Source organism: Gopherus flavomarginatus, chromosome 1 (genome assembly GCF_025201925.1).
Source record: "Gopherus flavomarginatus isolate rGopFla2 chromosome 1, rGopFla2.mat.asm, whole genome shotgun sequence".
Lineage (NCBI taxonomy): Eukaryota > Metazoa > Chordata > Testudines > Testudinidae > Gopherus > Gopherus flavomarginatus.
In genome coordinates this window covers 13,408,812-13,428,721 of record NC_066617.1, presented here as the reverse complement: position 1 = coordinate 13,428,721, position 19,910 = coordinate 13,408,812, and the positions used below count along the sequence as shown (strand labels likewise).

General features: G+C 46.7%; 1 protein-coding gene across 6 annotated transcripts in view; it reads right to left on the bottom strand.

The window, feature by feature from the left end:
• The window catches only part of GATA3 (GATA binding protein 3), a 34,349-nt gene that overhangs the window by 7,660 nt on the left and 6,779 nt on the right, over positions 1–19,910 (bottom strand). Inside the window, exons 1-5 of one of the 6 annotated variants that reach the window (XM_050936937.1) lie at positions 16,950–17,180; positions 15,998–16,486; positions 12,940–13,479; positions 8,625–8,770; positions 1,072–1,197 (exon numbers count right to left, since the gene is read on the bottom strand). In XM_050936937.1, the coding sequence (XP_050792894.1) occupies positions 1,072–1,197; positions 8,625–8,770; positions 12,940–13,479; positions 15,998–16,238 (1,053 nt within the window). In that variant the 5' untranslated portion in view covers positions 16,239–16,486; positions 16,950–17,180. Of the gene's footprint in view, positions 1–1,071; positions 1,198–8,624; positions 8,771–12,939; positions 13,480–15,997; positions 16,487–16,949; positions 17,181–19,910 lie in introns of those variants that run through there. The other 5 variants (XM_050936932.1, XM_050936935.1, XM_050936934.1 and 2 more) reach the window with 5 other exon arrangements.

Below are 19,910 nucleotides of genomic sequence, written 5' to 3'. Positions count from 1 at the left end.
ATTTTGGTCAATTTTTATTTTACCCAAACTGGTTCTCTCATCCCTAAAGACAAAACAGCTTGAATATTAAATAGAAATGATGGCCCAGCTAATGCCCTCAGCTACACTCGGCTCAGTATTTCTAAATGAAACATACAGCAAACAACCACTCCAAAAAAATGTGACATCAAAGCAAAGCAATTGTAAGTCTTTGCCTTCTTTCTTACATTGTTGTTATTAATTTATTATTATTATTATTATTATTATTCCATGTATGTAATGAATGTAACCGTGTGACTCTTAAGAGTCTATTATTAATTAATAAAATAAAATAATAATAATAATAATAATTGGTATAATTCTTTCCAGATCCCTTTAGCGCTTTCCTTAGGGCATGCATCCCTGGTTTAGGTGAGCTGGCTTTGCATGAAGCTATTAGATTAAATCTACCTGACATTTTATTAATTTCCTCTTCCCTTCCACAAGCAGCGCTTTAAAATTCACAGCACAGGTTTAACAGACTCTTCATCCCTCTAACTAAATCAAATCCTCTTCATTTTAGGAATTGAGTGTACCATCCCGGCAATTATAGCTACCTTTTTGAGTGGGGGGGTTGGGGAGAAGGAAGCAAGGAGGGGCCTAAGAAATAATGTCTGGTGTGTTATTTTTGTCCTGAGTTCATATTTTCTCAAGGAACCGGACTTAGCATCCAAAGCATATCAGTTTGCAACATGGCATGTTGTCTTTTCCAGTGTGCGGAGTCCAACACAAAGTAGATAATATCACTCTCTGTTGATAAACTCCTCCTTTCTTGGCTTGAGCACAGTAAAGGTATATCGTTATTGATCTGTGGGCCTGTCTAATAAGGCTTCAAACCAGGTCCTGTTACATCAATTCTATTTTAATCAAAATCATTAAGGAGGGGACAGGGAGTGTTTCCTCATCCTGGCTAATGGTCTGATCCTGGCAGGTCCCAAAGGGATAAGCGGGTGTTCAGAACCTCTCAGGATGGAGGCCCTTTAAGTTCAGGAGAATTTTTAATGTACATGCCTGAAACAGAAGCTTCCTTACAAGAGTTACAGTTACACTTACATTGTGCAGCTTGTAATAGAGCCCGCAGGCGTTACAGACAGGATCACCATTGGCATTTCTCCTCCACAGCGTGGTGGTGGTGGTCTGACAGTTTGCACAGGATGTGCCGGCCCGTCTTGCTGCAGACTGAGGTAGGGTGGGAGAAAAAAAAAGCCCCCGTATTAAAAAGATTCAATCAGCAAAACCACTGAGCCAGCAAACAGAAACTGGACAAAACTACTGCACGATGCTAAATGACTCGTGAGAACAAATAGTAATTCTGAAAATCCCCAAGGTGCGTTCATCCCAAATTATATAGGAACGGCACTGGGGGCCTACGATGAGTGCCAAACCTCCAGAAGAAATCATTCAAAACAGCAGCTCTAGCAGATCACGTTTCAGAGGGGAAAACATTACTTAAATGCCATCAGGCTTTTCCATTTTAAAACTTTCAGGCGCCCATGGGTCTGATTCTGCATATAGGGCCCAAACTAACAACCACTGAAGTCAACAGAAAGCCTCACGTTGACCTCACTGGGTACTAGATCAGACCCTAAAGCACATTCAAAACTCAGACATCACCGGGCATTTTGGATATGCAAAGAATGCAGGGTGAGGCCCCAAATAATGCTCTGTCCTGTAGACTTCACTCACATTGAAGCACACAGAACTATTGCACAGGCTCCATCGTGTAGCTCCTATTTCAGCTAAGGGTGGCAGCAGCTGATTTATCAATCACGTAATTTTAAGCCAAACATTTCAGTTCATTTGAGTATTTATAGATCTGAAATAAGACTTCACCATTTTATAGAAGCCATATAAGAAAAGGAAAAAAAGAACCATTTTCATTACCTGTAAAATAAGAATGTAGAAGGACATTTGGGAATGTACTCCCTCTTTTATACATATGTTATAATTAACAATCACAACTTTTACCACTTTACTCCACTGCATCCATCTGCGATGGATAAACTGAGCTCCTTACACTTTGTCATGTGTTAGGGTATGATTACACTATCCGCCAAATTGGCTGGTAGTGATCGATCTATTGGGGATCGATTCATCGCATCTAGTGTAGACGCGATAAATTGATCCTCGATCAGTCTGCCGTTGACTCCTGTACTCCACCGTGGCAAGAGGTGGAAGCGAAGTCGACGGGGAGCGGTGGCAGTTGACCCTGCGCTCTGAGGACGCGAGGTAAGTCGACCTAAGATATGTTGACTTCAGCTACACTATTCTCGTAGTGTAGATCAGGCCTTAGGCTTTCAAATAAGATCTTTAAAGCCAAAGTCCTTTCTGCCCCTCACAAACATTAAATGGTTACTGGGCTCTGATTCCACACGTATTCATTGGCTTCTAGGGGACTACTCATGAACTGAAAGTTAAGCATGTGCTTAAGTGCTTTGCTGGAGCTCAGCACCACTCAGCACCTCGAGAAACTGAGTTTTAATTCTCTTCTTTGTGCCACTAATCTAGCCATTTACCCCACTACCCACTCCAGCTGTCTATCGCAGCACGTGCAACATTTAAAAACCACTAAATTTCTGGACTCTGTACAACAAATCTAAAACTCAAACGTGGACATTAGGGGTAGTGTTCACTTTATCTGTGAATTTCCTGGCTTTTGGTAGGTCACGTTACAACTCAAATAATAATTAAAGGTAGTGGGGGGAGTTAAGGGATGGGGATGTCCTTTGTTTATTGGCTGGTTGGGATTTTCATTAGTTCACTATTTAGACAAAAGAAGCGTGAAACATAAAGTAAATACACACACACACACACAATAACATGCTTAGAACACTCGCCGTGCTTGAATACAAAGGAGATGCCACGATCTGGGCCAATGGGAGCTTAGGGTATGTCAGGAATGCAAGGATCAGGTCCTAGTTGTGTATACAAAGAAGGGAAGATATGTAGCAATTTGTCTGTAGTTCAAGCTATTTAACTGTTAGTCTGCATGTGACGGGCTATAACTGGAAAAACACTGTGGGTGAAATCCTGGTCACATTGACTTCAAGGAGTCTTGACGTCCTCAACCTAGACTTTGCTCAGTGGAAACTCCCACAGACTAAAGAATCAAGCTCTGAGGACCTCATCCAAGCACCGAAAAGTTTCCAATTGGCTTTAGTGGGTTGTGGATTGGGACCTAAATGTGCTAAAACTAACACGCAAACATTACATTTTCTGCCAAGTCCAGGCTACCAAAAAAAGAAAAGAGTGAAGCCAAGGTGGGATGCAAATATGGCTAGTGAGCATGATAAAGGAAAGGGTAGTTTTGCTCTGATCTCATTAAGGAAAATGAGGATTAATTAAGAGATCTGACTGGCAAACTTTTAAACAGGGGAGCCCATGCAGAGTAGTAGTATGTTAGGCAACATGTGAAGTAAACAATCAGTTGCAGTCTAGGGCCTTGTCTACACTACAGGGGGAGACCAATCTAAGTTGAGCAACTTCAGCAACGTGAATAATGTAGCTGAGGTCGACATACTTATATCTACTTACCGCGGGGTCCACACTACATAATGTCAACTGGAGACGCTCTCCCATCAACTCCCCTTGCGCTTCCCATTCAGGTAGAGTACAGCAGTCGACGGGAGAGCAATCTGCTGTCAATTTAGCGGGTCTTCACTAGACTCGCTAAATCGACTGCTGATGCATCAATCGCCATGCATCGAACCCCCGGTAAGTGTAGACAAGACCTAGGATTATTTTCTTAATGTGGGAATTCTCTTTAGCCCATCATAACAGATTTTTCAATGCAAAAATTGCAAAGAAATTAAATGTTAACACTCCAAATTGTTTCAAAAATTATACCAGGTGTCTGCATGCTCTGAAGTGAGTATATTCAGATTTACAAAAATATGAACTGCAGACACATACTTGCTAGGCAAAGGGAAAAGCGTGTGTGTGTGTGTGTGTGTGTGTGTGTTTGCGTGTGCGTGCGTGTTGATTTCTGATCCTGCAGTCCTTTCTTGGACAAATCTAAAGCCCCAGTCCTGCAAATACTGAGACATATGCTTAACTTCAAGCATATGAGGAACCTCACTGAAATCAATTCAAGTTAAGCGTGTGTCAGCATTTGTAGGATCAGAGTTGAAAACTGACGTGGGGACTGATGCTTCTGTTTCTGCGTAGGCTCATTTCCCATTCTCTCCAATGGCCGTTCCATAAGTGGAGCAGGAGCAGCACCAGGCTCTAGGCTTTCAGTGGGAGTTTTACCCTTGTCAGGCCTGAAGTATTGGGCCCCTGGGGATATGTAAAACCAATGATATTTGACTCAGCCCACGCAAGAGGAAATGTCTCCCTTGGAGACATTTTGCGGTTTTGTGCCCTGTGCCACTGATGTTCACAATCAGTAATTCCACACGACACAAAAATCCTCATGATAAATGTAATTTAAAGGCCAAAAAAAGCATTATTCTTGGACAATTATCTCTTTCTGAAAAGAAATACTAAAAAATAACAGAACTAAGGGTCTTATCCTACTCTCATTGATGTCAATGAGAAAACTCTCACTGATTTCAATGGAAATGAGCAAGCTCAAAATTAATTGTACGTATTACAACTGGAGTGTGAGATTACCATGTCATGTCCTGCAGATACAAATCCTCCCTGGCAGAATGCACAACAACAATACTTTGTACTTATAGATCTTCTCCTGGGGGAGGATCTCAAAGCGCTTTTCCATTTACTAGTGAATCCAGCTACCCTCTGAAACTAAGTAGATCTGGTTTTAGGCGCAATGGCTCACAAAGGTGATTAGTCTGATCCAACTCTCATAAATGAAGCCTGCATTGATTTTAGTCAGAGCTGGGTGGGGGTGTCCTATTTGTGCCTTCAATGGGCTTTAGATGAGACCCTCTGAAACTAGCCCAGGGTCATACAGGAAGCTTGCCAGAGCGAGAGAAATACATCCTAGATCCTGTGCCTTAACCACAGGCCCAGCCTGTCTCTCTCACTCTCCTTTTGAAAGTTAGAACAGATCAAGTTGAGCCACAGATGCCTTTTTTTTTTTTAAATACATGATGAAATGCAAATATAAGTCACAGCTCTGTTGACATCTGCCTTCTTGGGGAAATTTGGCAAAAGCAATGTGGTATCAAATGGAGGCAGAGCGCTTACTTTGTTCAGTTTATATAGAAAAGGGAAAGGCAAAAATCTAGAAATCTAACATTTATATATGTCACCAGTTAGTACAGACCGTGTTCAAACTGCAGGGACTTTTTTTGGAGGGGAGGAAGGCGACTTCATTTTAAGGGCACAACACAGGATATATATATATTTTTTTGTAAATGCAGCTTTGGGGTGATTCAGAGCGGTCTTTGATGTGTGATCACACTTGCTTTGAGAGCACACCTTGCAGCTGCCTGGGGTTTTGTTTTGGGGTTTTTTTCAAGCCCCTTCTCCTTCTAATACATTTAATCTCCTCAGTGTTTGGGTTGGGGAAGCAGAGCTGTTGTTTATGGGTTATCTCCAGTGCTCAGATATCCGGCAGCTTTTTCCTAGGAAGTTAGCTTTACACATGAAGAGAGAAAGAAAAAAAATAATAAAGACAGAAAAATATGTGTGTGTTTAAGACAGGGGAATGGAAAGGGGGGAAGGGCATGGAGGCTGGAGCTTCCCAAAATCAAAAGCCTACAAGCACTTCCCTCCCTAGAAAGTTTTTCCTTTTTCTAATAAGGGCAGGAAAGAGACTCCATTAAGTAGGACCAACAGTTTCTTTTAAGGGAAAAGTTCATTGTAAGTAGTGGAGCAGTATTGCCTGTACTGTGCAGCGTTTGAGAGAGGAGGATATACTGGGGAATTTACCCCTTCGTCCCCAAACCTACACGTCCAGTCCAAGACAACTGCATTTCTCCTTGCGGTGTTATCTTTCCTCTGGTCATTTAGAACTTGATCCCAAAAAAGACATAGCATTTGCATATGTGAACAGTCCTATTCACTTCAATGAGATGAGTCATAGGCATAAAGTTAAGCAGCGCCTTAGGCCTTCTCTACACTATGGAGGGGAGATCAATCTAAGTTACACAACTTCAGTTATGTGAGTATTTACCGCGGGGTCCACCCTACCCCATGTCGACTGGAGACCTCTCCTGTCAACTCCCTTTGCGCTTCTCGTACAGGAGTCAATAGGAGAACGATTTGGTCAATTTAGCAGGTCTTCACTAGACCCACTAAATTGACCACCGATGCATCGATTGCCACATGTCGAACCCCCAATAAGTGTACACAAGGCCTTAATGTTTTCAGGACTGGGGCCGTAGGTGCGTGTGTAACTCTACTCATGTGAGTAATCCCACTGGAATCAATGGGACTAGTCACTTGAGCAAAACTACGCACATGCCCTGCACAGACCCATTGGCTTACTCACTGTGCATAAAATTAAGCATGATTTGCAGGATACAGGCCCAAGTGTTTGCAGGATCTGGGCTTTAAGGGGAGTTGTATTATTCTGTCTGTTAATTCTGCTGTTAAGTACCGGGGCAGGAATCACACTTTCCTCTGTGTTTTGGACAGCAGTCAGCATACTGTCAGCATTTTTAATAATAATAACAAGACTAAATGTTCCTTCATTCTAAACATGCAGTCACTTCCCAGGGAGGGAACATAATTTTGTCCCACTCCCCACCGCCAGCCTTGTTGCTTGCATGATCATTAGCCATGCCTTCCAGACTTTTTGTGGCTTCCCAGGAAATCCACAGACAGATCACTGGGGATGCTAAACATATGATGTGTATTACAGTTACAAGACCTGAAACCATTATTTAATGGAATGATGCATTTATTTAGGTGCCCTCGGAGGGGGCAGAGGCACAGACTTAACTTTACACACACCATTCACTTCAGTGCCATTACTCACAGATTCTGCCCTACACCCTGCATCCTCATTTACACCCGTGGGTGTAAAACTCCTACCGGACTGGAACGGTAGCATTTTACACCCACACTTTACTGATGCAAATGACTATTCCAGGGCGGTGGAGGATGGGGCCCAACTTGAAGCATGGGTGCAATCCTTTGTGGGATTGGGGCCTAATTTATGCAGGATTGTGGTGGATTCTCCATCACTGACCATTTTTAAATCAAGAGGGGTTGTTTTTTTCTAAAAGATTTGCCCTGGGACTTCTTTTGGGGATGTTCACTGGCCTGTTTTCCAGGAGGTCAGACCAGATCAGTGGTTCCCAAACTGGGGTTCGTGAACCTTACAGGGGGTTCTTGGGAAAAAGTTCCCTAATGGCAGAAAGAGCTGTCCCTAGGGACCCTGGGCAGCATGGGGCCAGCAGCCTGGAGCCCCTGGACTTCCAAGAGCTAAGCAGATCAAAGCAAGTATATCTATCACACTGAGGAGATTTAAATTTCAAGACTTCTTATAAGAAATGGAAAGGGAGGTGGATATTTTTTGCTGTTTTTTAAATTAAATAGGCAGCTACTATTGTTTTTAAAATTATTATGAAGAACAAGTTTAAGCTTTGTTGTAACGTGCGTTGTTTGCCTGGACTGCTCAAGACCTGAATGCTTCAGTAGGAGGAACTCTTTGAGTTGGCTTCTTAAATACCTTCCTGCTGTTTCATCTGATACTCCTTGATGAAACATAGGAGCCTTTTCTTATAACAGGCTTATTCAAAGTGATACAAGCTATGAAAGTGAGATGTGGAAGGGTGTTGCCGTTTTCCTAATGTAATAAAAATACTGTAATTATAAATAATAATAAATAGTGTGTAATAAGCATGTCATAAAAACAAATTTTATATTTCCAAGATCACTGCTTTTACAATTTATATTCAGGTAAAAGAGAAAATCCCTGGAAATATTCATTTTTTAGGAGAGGGTTCGCGAGACTTGAAATTTTAGTGAAAGGGGTTCACAGGTTGTTAAAGTTTGGGAACCGCTGGACTAGATGATTGCTACGGCCTCTTCCAGCCTTAGATTCTAAGAATCTATCAGTGTCAATTACCAAGGCGATCTGTTGTCCAATCAGCAGAAGTTGACCATAGTGGATAACATGCTCCATCCTAAATACCGCAATAAATAAACTTGAAAACTCTTTTGAGTTCAGAAAGGGAAGGAAGGAAAGGATAAGTCCCTGTGTTCCTTTAAAACCCAGCTGTCCCTGTAATGTCTCTTGGGTGGAGGAGAAAGAAACGCACAAATTTCCCCCATGAGGGTTTCAAATTTAAAAAAAAAATGGGTTTCAAAATCTCACTCTTTCAAGGTGAGGCCTCTCAGACCTTGTGCTCTGCCACACTTCTCCTCCAGCCGCTATTCCCAACCCAAGACCCATGTAAGAAAATCAACATCCCTTAAAGTAATTCCTATACATAGAGATTTGTAAAGGCACAAATATAAAAAAAAAAATGGTACGTAACTTGGCAGGCACAGTGTAATGTGGGGGATGGGCTGAGAGTCTCTCTATAGCTCGTACTTTAAAACCCCTCTTCAGTACAGACTGACATGTCTGTGGGCTCTCCTGCCCTTTCCCTGCAGAAAGCTCGCCATCCTGGGCTGAGGAAATCAAACACAACAACGACAGAAAGTTAGTGCTGTCTGGCTCGAAGCTCCGGAAAGGGACTTACCAGCCTTCTCTTGGGCTTAATCAGGGGCCGGTTCTGCCCGTTCATTTTGTGATAGAGTCCACAGGCGTTACACAGATAATGCCCGGTGCCATCTCTCCTCCACAGGGGGGTTGAGGTAGCGCCACAGTTTACACACTCCCTGCCTTCTGGAAACAAGAGGGCACATAGTTCACTTATGAAAAGCAAAGGGGTGGGGGGCGACAAGTGTGAAAGGCCTCTGATCTAGCTCAGCTCCCTTTCCCCCAAGCATCACCTTCCCCCAGGCCCTCTGCAAAGCCCTGGACATCGCTTTGGGCAGGGCTGTTTGTTCATTATTTCACACACGAGTTGTCGTTCTGGTGGCCAAACAAACCACAACCCCAAAGCTTTAGGGGCCCGATCCTTCCCCACCCTCCCCATCAGTGTAGGCAGGATCAGCCCCTTGCTTGTTTCGTTTGCGCCACTGGAAACTGTTCACTAGCCTGCGCGGAGATCATTACAGTTAGCAAGGAAAATAAAGAGGGGCCTGATCCTGCAGGACTGGCGAGCACCAGCTGCAGTGAGTTACATGGGACTGCTTCTCTCACACGCTAATGTCAATCAAACCACAGGGGGCCCACCCTGTAACTCTTCCTCACATTACAGGGCCTTACTTAGGGAGCAGTACCATTGAAACTAATGAAGCTAGTCCTGCCAGCAAAGGGCTAATTACTCCTTTGAATAAAGGCTCCATAGAATTCCTAACTCCCTCTATCCCTGGCCTCGGCGGGCAGGCCAAAAGGTTTTGGTATATTCCAATGAGTTAGGGCATTGGCGAAATCACATCGATTTGGCTTGACAACACCAATTGATCTTTAAAGTCTGAATGAAAGCCCTAGCCCAGCCCCTGCTCGCCTATGAGGAGTTCCTAGAGGGCTATATTTTCTTCTAAGCCAGGCAGCAAAGCAAAAGCATCAGCAACCGGTTCAGTGAAGAGAGAGATTCTGTCGATTTCTGGCGTATTCAATTAACAGGGACAGTATTTCACTCGACCGGTGGAAAACAAACTCAGATTCGGTGCCTCACCCCCACAGGTGCTTTGTCACTCTCCCCTGTTGATGAGGCTTTTAATTATGTCTTCCAACAGAGATACTTAGAGGACCCCGCAATGCACATATGGGGCCAGTGCTGTGGCTCTAAAATATTTTGTTTTCTCTCCTTCTTATCAACCTGTTTCCCAACTCTTTTCTTTCTCAAGCGGGGAGGGAAAGAGGTTGTCAGCTGTCTACTGTTTTAATGTTGATCCTGTATTACTGCCATTTGTTTAACCTAAATAAGCAATACCTTTAATATTGGCCTGGCTTACAGTCTCCATTGCCTCCTTTATCCCCACCCTGCTAAAGTCAAGATGAAATTAAGACAAGAAACATTAGGCTTTGCTGCTGGCGTTGGTTCAGACAAACCATTTTTAAATCTAACCACACATCCCCAGAGCTTTCAATAATAAAATATCCTGGTGATTGTGCTTATTAGTTTGGTTAAAGATGATCACCTACAAACTAATATATGTGCTCAGAGAGCAAAAAGGAGGATGATCGAAGTTGATCACTGCACACAGAAGGGTTATGGCCCAATGCTTACTTTTAGGCATTTGGGAACAGGAAATATATGGGGTTTTTTGCTACAGTCACAGGAGTGGTTTTTGTGCTAAGGGCTTTGTTGAACCAACCCAGCCACTAACAGTACAGGACCCACCCTCCCGCACTGAAACAATTCATTTCCATTCGTTCTTTGAAAGAAAAGAAGAGCTCGTTTGTAAACCTCAGAGCTGCTTGCGAACAGAGCCCCGAACGGCTTTAAACGCCTTCGATTTCAAAACCAAACGCGTCGGGTTAATCACAAAGTAGGGGCCCGATCCTGCCATCCACACAGCAGACCCAGAAAGGGGCAGGCGCTAGCCCGCCAAGGGGGTCCTGCCCCTGGGGAAATGGCTGCGGGGTTCAGGTCCCCACCGAGAGTTCAGCTCAGGCAAGCCGGCAGCCAGGGAGCGCCTGTGGGGATCCGATCGCTCTTAGCACGGGCCCCAGGGTAATTAACTCGCGCTTGTGCCCGGCTACACCGCGTTCTAGGGCCGCGCCGCCACGTTCCAGACAAACAACCCGTCGCCTCCCGAGCAGGGCTCGAGCCCGTGGCCCCGGCTCGGGCCCAGCCGTGGGGGGGAAGCGTTGCGCTCCGCGGTTCGCTTGCGGAGAGGCCCCGCTGCAGGGGGAATGGGAAGCGGGGTCTGCGGGAGCCGAGGGGGGGTGGCTCGCTCTGTGTAGCCACCCGGGTGACAGCGTGACAACCTTAAACATGGCAGCAGCCGCTTGCAAAGCCCCCAGCGCGCTGCTCTAAGGACACTCGCTCCCTGAGCAGCCAGGCTGGACTGGGGGCCGCTGGCGCAGCGAGGAGATGCTGCCGGCTTATTTGATTCACACCGTGCCTTTGGGGCCCATTACAATCCGTGCATTAAAGAAAAAGAATTTTAAAAAAATGAGGCATCCGCACCCTAACCACAAACTTCAACCGTTTTTCCAAAACGCTGCCGCCTGGTCTGCCTGTTGTAGAGCATTTGCAAACAGCAAAACCCCACAAAGGTAGCAGCCGTTTCTCCCTCCTTCACCTGCGCCACCTCCAGTCCCTTTGCCCACCCACCTCCCCGGCTTCCCAGCTCGCTGAGGTTGAAATGGCAACCCCACCACAAAGCCGGCGCTGCTTTTGGTGCTGCAAACCGCAGCTGCCTCTCTAGAAGTAAAAGAGAGTGGCAGCAGGACAACAAAAACAAACAACAAGGGGGCGGGGGAGGAGCTTTGGAAATGACGGGTCGGGCGCGCACAACGGGCAGGCGGGTTGCGGCACGGCTGCTGCTGCAAACGCCACCTCTCTAGCATCTCCTGGGCACCCTCTTTCCTGAGCTGCCGGTCCGGGTCTCAGGGCTGGGGGCTCGCCTTTCAGAACAGGTAGGAGGCGCATGGGCTGTCTAAAATCAAGCCAAGAATGCACCGGACTTGGTTCCCCTCCGAGTCCATTTGCTTTCCTTCCCCCCGATACACGGATCAGTTTGTTCCCCATAACACTGGACATCACCAGTAAGTTCCCCTTCCTGTTCTATTCTCTTTCCCTCTCTTTTGTTTCACTCCATCTCTCTCTCTCTCTCTCTCACCCCCCGCCCCCAGTCTGCTTTCATGTACAGAACATGCAGGTCTGGGGTTTTTTGTCACTCTAACCGCATCCGGACCCTATTAAAGTTCCTGGCGTTGGATAAACAATGCAACTGTCGCGTGCAGCAGTCTGAAAATAATTGGATTAGCTCGAACATATCAGCTAAATAGAGACAGTCCCTGCCCAGACAGTCAGAGTAAATGTCACCCTGGAAAAACCCTGAAAACGGATGGCGATCCTGCCAAGCAGCCCTGCAGCAGCCTCCACAGAAGGCGGGGTGGGAGCTTTGACTAATCGTGCCCTGCTGCATGCACATAGAGGGAGAGAGCAATGGGATATATTGGTTTTCAAAGTCCGGCTCTGTGAAATCTTTGGGAGTGAGACCCCAGCAGACCAGTCTAAACAAAACTCCCTTTGCAGAACGCTTTCCCAGCGCTGCCACAAACTGGCATCTGGGCTGGTGGGGGGGATGAGCCTGGGAAGTGGGCTCTTGGGGGGGGGGTAAATCCTAGCTGATCTGTTTGCCTCTTTGCCCAGCAAGTCACTGAACTGATATATGCACGTCAGGGTTCTGTGACAGCTCCCCGGCAGAAAAAAAGTAAAGCTGAAGTCCCCTGTTGTCCCAGGCCACTTCAAGCCCACCAGTTACAGAGCCCCTGGTTTTAGCAGCTTTGGGGTGGATTGAGGGCTGCAAAAGAGACTGGTACAATTCCTTCTAGTTCTCCTCCTTGCTGGAAGCAAGGAAGGGCCGGGACTTCAACCAGATTCATGTCCACGAACTGGTAGGTAGATTCGCTGCCCTCCAATTAATCTCGGGATGCAAACTTCGGCTGGGACTTTGTACAGCCTTTAGGGCAGCTGTGATGCTCTGTCCCCCCTTCACACACACTGTTTTATTACAAAGTCCTGTTGCACATGGCTTCCCACCCTCCTCTCCTAACTCGGTGTTTCTTTGGGGGGGGGGGGCTGATCTGGCCAGTAGGGAGGCCAATATAATATGCCTCGGAGGAGATTGAAAACACCTTCTCCAGGGGCTGCGCTTGAGAGAAGGAGCGTGTCTGTAGGACTGGACACAGCTGAGCCTTGATCACGTAAATTCAGGGCCTCTCCCAATTTCCCCTCCCTCTCCCGGGGGTTAATAATCCAAGAACCCTACCTGTACTGGAGCGCGCTTTTGGTCTTGATTTGCACCCAAACCCGGTAGGCGAGCCCCCTAGGAGGCTGCTGGGGGGGAAGAGTCCAGAGCCATATTCTGGGACGTAGGGCGGGTAGGTGGTGATGGGGTGGTGGGCGGAAGAGGAGGCCCCTCCTAGCGATGCCATGGTGCTGCGGGAGTGAGAGGACTCCAGCTTCATGGTGTCAGCCAGGGACACCTGGTACTTGATGCATTCCTTCTCGTCCTGCCGGCTGGAGCCGGTGGATCCCGGGGTGGAGATGGAGGGATCCGGGGAGACATCTTTGGGAGGGGTCGGAGGGAAGGTGAAAAGGTGCGGACTGGAGTGACCGGCGGATAAAGCGGAGGAGGAAGCCGGCGGGTAGACAGAGAGGGGTCCCGGGGAGCTGTGATGGATCGAGGTCTTGGAGAAGGGACTCAGGTTCCAAGGAGACGCGCTGTGGTGGCCCCCCAGGGGTTTGCTCCCATCCAGCCAAGGGAGAGATCCGTGGAGAAGCGGTGGGCGACACACCTGGCTCCCTGCTAGGAGAGAACAGAAGCAGGCCAGGTTACATTCCCTCAGGGATGGGCCAGCACCTGCAGGGCCCCCAGACTAGCTCTCTTTGTCTCCCATCGAAGCCCTCCTGGTGATAACCTCAAGAAACAGCTCACACGGCGCTCTGCTCCAAGGTGTCAAACCAGGAGAGAAAAGTGCAGCTGCCAGGGACCCGCCGGCCTGAGCAAAACTGAGCCGCGATCCTGCAAAAACGTACCCACTGGTTTAACTGCACACCCCGCTCCCCAGTCCCTTTGGCATCAGCCCTATGCCTAAAAGTAAGAGGCTATAAGTAAAAGCTATTGCCGGATCGAGGCCCAGAGCGGTGCTCAGGTGTGGTTGGCTGGAGGGCAAAAGAGATTCAAGTCTTCGGATATTGCTTATGGATTTGTCAATCCCTTATTAAATTTCCCTCTCCAATCAATCGTGCAAGGCCTCTCCAGTGAAGATCCCACACGAAACTGCAAACCCTCGAGGAGAATCCATTCTTGCGAGTTTCGAGCTATTATTGGGTTCTTCATTCCCTGCTCTTAAGTAACCGTGAACTACGAGACACGGAGAAGACACAGATGTGTTAATAACCTGTTTTTTTTCACCATTAGTCTGTTTTCGCACATGGACTTGTGTGTCTTTGACTCGGCCAGCTTCATAAGGACAATATCACACACACAACGTGTCACTGGTTCCAAAACATCTTTACATTAGATAGGTTCAAACCTTATCTTAAAATATACAGCTACATTTCCTAATATTGCACTGGAGTTTTGCCGTTGACGTTGATCATTTTATCCTTTTATGTGCTTGCAAAAAAATGAAATTTACATTTTTTTAAATATGATGGAAAACACTGAACCCAAGGACAGCAGCCAAATTTTGCTTTTTGAGATATTTCTAACGATATATTGATCTCTACGGAGGCATTCAAATCTATAGCCAGATAGTTTTATAATTCTAACTATAGAAAGCTACAGAGATCGACATAGACACAGATATTTAGAGACAGATAGCTAGCTAGAATACGATATAGTCTCTCTCTATATATATATGATCTCTATGCATGTGTCTGATCATGTTAGCCATTTGTGAACAATATTGAAAGTCAATGTGCTAAAGGAAGGGGAGGTGGATTAAATGAACATGAACGGTCAAAATTCATTATCTTATCCAGGAAGTAACGTAGTAAATAATATTCAGGCTACATCCGAGAGACCGCATTTCCACTTTCTGCTGATAAATCGGGGCGGGGAGGGGGATAAAAGCTGCTGATCCTTAGCAATAATTATTCTACAGACTTTAAAAGCAGAACAATGCATTTACTGAACAGCGAGTAACGCTTGGCAGCTCACTCAACAAGCAGGTGAGGTCCTGGGCGCAGCTCAGTGAATCCGGACTAGCTCCGATGCCGTTTCCATTCCGATCATCCCTTTCCAGTCAATTTTGTTTTATTTTAGGGTGGGCTTTTTTTCCTAATTAATTTCAAACCTAGGGCTTCTGCAGAGTGCGCCACAACTGGGATCGCTCCCAGGCTCACGAGGTTATGCCCTGCTTTTTAATCCTAAAGAAAACTCCAGCGCTACAGGCTGAACCGCTTGAATTATTCTTTTTAAACGGGGGTAAGCAGATGATTCATCCTGAACTGTATTTAGGCCCCGTAAAAACAGTACATGTGTCTCTTCGGCATAGCTGTGTACGAGGCTATGTGTTTGAATTATGATCTAGACAGTAAATTCCCATTATATACGGCTACATAATGATTACTTGTATGTGATGTATCATAACCCAACACGAGATGTATAAGTATATGTACAGTGATATATAAAATACACTATAATGTGGCACAAGGTTAGAAAGCCAGGCTTTAATATCAAATGTATTATTTTCCCATCCAGGGTGAATTTAACATTCCAGCTGTGAACACACACATATGTCACTCTCCCCCCCCCCCCCAATATTAACTGATAATGCGACAAAGAATTCTAATGTAAAAGCAAAATCAAATTAACAAACAAATGCAAATGGCGTTTAACTCTTGAGAGTGGGGGGGGGGGAAGACTTGCACCGACTCCTATTTCTTTAGCCCTTATTTGGGACAAGCCAACTGGAAAAATCAGCAGCGGCATAGTTTTGCCACCTATGACAACGAGGTTGGGATTTTTATTGTATGGGTTGGTTGGAGAAATAAATACGATCTCGCTGCTCCTGGCAGGATTTATCAGTAATAGATAGCTAGTAATAGGCCCGTACCAAAAAGGCCATGCCTGCGTTTTACGCAACACGAGGGCATTTTGCAGATGACAGTGCTCCTGGGATTAACTCAAGGCGCCCTTGTTAGTTGCTAACAGCTACTGGCTGCCTGCCCCTGTTGCTTATACTGCTTTAAAGGAGCAGTTTATACGATGAGACACACAAACGCAGCCCTGTTTCCGGCGCGAAAGCCTGCCCACTGTCAACCTGAGCGCAGCTAGCGGGGGTCCCCACACGAGGGCAAGGCAGGGGAGAACTCACCGTGATGGGCCGGCGGATACCTCTGCACCGTGGCTCGGACCGAGTTGCTGTAATAGGAAGGGACGTGATTCCCTTGTCCGTCGATGTTAAAAAGTACATCCACCTCCTCGGCCAGCGGGTACTGAGTTGGATCCATGTAGGAATGACCGAGCCCTGGGTGGTGTGAGTCCGGATGCTGCCCATTCAGCACCGCGGGGTGATGGTGGCTTACCCACCGCGGCTGGTCGGTAGTCACCTCCATCTCGGTGCGGGGCTGCCTCTCTTCCTCCTCCCCAAAGCTGGGCAGACTTTCAACGGGAAGGTTGGCGGTGAGTTTATACACAGAGAGATATTGTCGTGGGTTTTTTTTTAAAAAAAAGATAAATAAATAAAATAATAATAATAATCGATTCCAAAAAGATGAAAAAATAGTAGGGAAAACAAAAATCTGAGAAGCGAGATCCCAACAGTATCTTCCGCTCTTTGCAGATGTTTCTCTTCTTTGATCACCTGCAGTGAGAGAGAGGAAAGGGGAACGAGAGAGAGAGAAACTTGTTTGAGTATTTCTCTGCTTTATCACCTGACTTTTAGGCAAGCGAAAACAAGCCCCTCCATAAACGGCGAGCTCTTTGAAAGCCCACCTATTGTCCTAGGCATAGACCCACCTATTCTACCAGGACACACACACTCCCTTTCTCTTTCGATCTCTCTCAGTGCAGCAGGGGAATGAAATAGACCAGAGTTACAGAAGCGGGCGTTGCTGCGGGCTTGCTGCTGCGGCGGCGCTTTTCCTTTTCTTTTTTTTTTTAAATGTTTGGTCAGTTTCACCAGCGATGCGCCAGTTCAGAAGCAGTGCAGATTGCGGCCGCGGAGAGCCTGAAGCATTTTCAGGGCTTATTCATTATTGTGCAATCGAAAGAAAGAAAGAAAGAAAAAGAAAGAAAGAAAGTTGTTAAAGAAATTCAGCACAAACCTTGGTGGAGGAGTATGTGACCCAGGCGAGATGAAGCTGAAACTGCTTGATCAGATCAGATTGTGCTTTCTCTCTCTCTCTCTCTCTGTCCCCCCACCCTTTTTTTTTTTTTTTTTTTTTTACAGGGAAGGCATTCTTTCTGAAAGGAGCAGGATGGCGCCAGCCGGCTCAATGCTCACAGACAGCTGTGGCGAGACGCAACTTAAGGAGGTTCTACTGTCATCAGCACTGAGTGGGAGGAGCCTGTCATGGGATAAGGAGGGGACAGGGCACGAAACACAAGGAAACTGCAACCCAGCTTTACTCCTGTCTACTTTACCCCCCCCTCCCCCAATATCCCTTCACCCCCGTGACCGGAAAGTCTTTGAAAGCATCCCCTCGTTAGGCTGGAAATACTGAGAAAGAGTTAACACGACTTTTTAAGGGGGATAATATTCTAATACACGTGAAACAGAAATGTTATTAAGGGCGTATCCAATACGTGTGTCTTATTATATGATGTTATTAATTATTATTATTTTCTTTCATTCCTATGCACCATCCCTACTCTTACTTACAGTACTTACTTTGTTCAGGAGATAACACAGAATCTGGAGACACAACCCGGTCATCAAGAAATGATTTTCTGTGGTGACTTCAGGCCACTCTCGGAAGAGTTTCAGAGAGCAGGTGACCACGTTCTTTGTCGAGCTACTAAATGTATCATTTCAAAGCATTACCCCTTGCAGGTCAATTAGTTAATTCTAAGTAGGACTAATCTGGGGAGACAGTTGTACTTTAGAATGTGTGTGAGAGGGTGTTTGTTCCTCCAATGTGTCAACGTGCTGGAACAACACGGAGAAACATTTCAAACATACCCATTCTTTCCGAGTTGTTCCTTTCTTACATCCGATTCCATTCAGTTAAGAAGAAAAAGAGATCCAGGGAACAGAGCTCAAGCAGAGCGTAGTCTAACGTACCGTTAAAATAGTGAAGGAGGCTTGGGGGGTGTTGTTTGGGGGAGTTTTGCTTTTGTTCTGCTGGTTTGTTTTCTGGTTGTGAAACCAAGCTACAAAGCTGCAGCTGCACATGCCTGCTGCGATCTCCTCTCTGGGGCTCGAGCTCCACGAGCGAGAAGGAGAAAGTTCCTGTTTCTGTCAGCGCTCATCTGACCACTTTCATTTCCACAGCCGGCACAAATCATAATTAAAACATTCATGCCCCATTACCACCCTTGCGGCCCGGGCGTGCAAAGGGAGCGCCCAGAGCCAGCTCCGGGGCTGCAAGAGGGCTCGGGGCGAGCCGGGCAGGGACTGGCTCCTGCCAAGGGGGGGTGCACCAATCAGGAAGGAGCAGGAAGCGGGCGCTTGTGAAAGCCTTCCCTGATTGGCTGGGAGCTTTCGAACCGGCTCTGGCGCTTCGGTCTATTGAGCCATTGCATCCCCTAGTGGCTCCGAGGCAGGCGCAGCCTCTGGCTTTTTCAAGTCTGCAACAAGTCCCGCGGCTTCCCCTGTGGAGGTTGCAAAATAGCAACGTGTCGAGCAAATAAATAATTTAATGAAAGTGCGCACGGATCGGGAGGGGCTTCAAAGGCGAGAGCGCAATAGACCAACGCTATATGCAGGGAGGGATATACGTATGGGCAGCAGATTGATCCTGTAGTGTAGCCCCTTTGTGTGAGTGCAAGCCCCAGCGCTTTAAGGAGCCTTGCATTCATGCAAAAGGCGACCCGCGCAGTCCACTCCCCAGCGCTACGGGGCTAACTGGCAAACGGCGTGCTGTTCAACGGATAGTCTCTTCATGCAGCCTCGCGCACTGTCCCGGCTTCATTTCATCAGGCCAACACCTTGATCTGGGCCGCAGCAGCACCAAACGAGGCATAAAAACATTCTGCACATGTCAGTCCTCCAAAGCTTTAATTAGTCAGCCTTATGTTTAATATGCAAACTGGAAATTGCTCCGCACACAGCCGACAGAGAGAGAGAGAGAGAGATTTAATGATAAAATAGTAATGGGAATTTATTATGCGCATATTTGCATGTAAGCCAATTGAATTGTTTTTATTACAAAAATGCTATATTCTAATTTGTCTAATTTGGACCAACTCTTCAATCTCTTTGTAGCGATAAATTGCTACCTACATTCAGTTACTTTTCTGAGTTGGGCAGTTCTGAGGCGTAGAGACAGAAAACATACCGCAGAACTGTTGTGCTCGCCGGAGTATACGGATAAATATCGGTTTATCCATGCAGGTTTGAAGATGAACTGTGGGGATGCCAGACTTTTAAAAGAGGGGTGGGCGGTCACAGCTATAAACAAGTCCAAGGGCTTTTAACTAATGCAATAAAACGAGATGAGCTAATCACTCAATAGCTAATCTCCCGGGCTTTCATTCGGATCTGCTGAGTGTACAGCTCCGAGCACCGCGCTAGTGATTTCTGGGCTGCTGGCACGGCTTGTTTGTTGCCTACAGGAGGGTTGAGCGTGCCCTCGCTGCAGTCAGGTAGCTACCCGGGCTGAGTTGAAGGGGATGCTCTGTGTAATGAAGCGGGGGCTGCAAGGAGGGGTATTCAGTGTCTGCTTCCCAGCTTCTCCCCCCGCCTCCCTTTGACTCCTGGATTGACAGGGCGTAATTGGGAAATGGGAGGTTGCTCTTTTGATGCTCTCTGCATTGCCCTTCGCTGGCCAGCCTAGCCGACGCCACTGGGCATTGACGTCAGGGGCCGAGCTCAGAGCCATACTGCCGATGGAAGCCATGCTACGTGCCAGGGAGCCCATTAGCGGGGCAAGAGGCAGGCCGGCAAGGGGCTGCAGAGAGAGAGAGAGAGAGAGAGAGGCGCTTCTCGGGGCTGGAGGGGGGCTTACGCACACACACACATTCGACACGAATCAGGCGCTCAAGGAGCCCAGGGCATTAATTAATCTGAGAAGCATTAGGTTTGGACCAACTCTTCCATCCTTATGCAGAGTAACGGTGCCAGT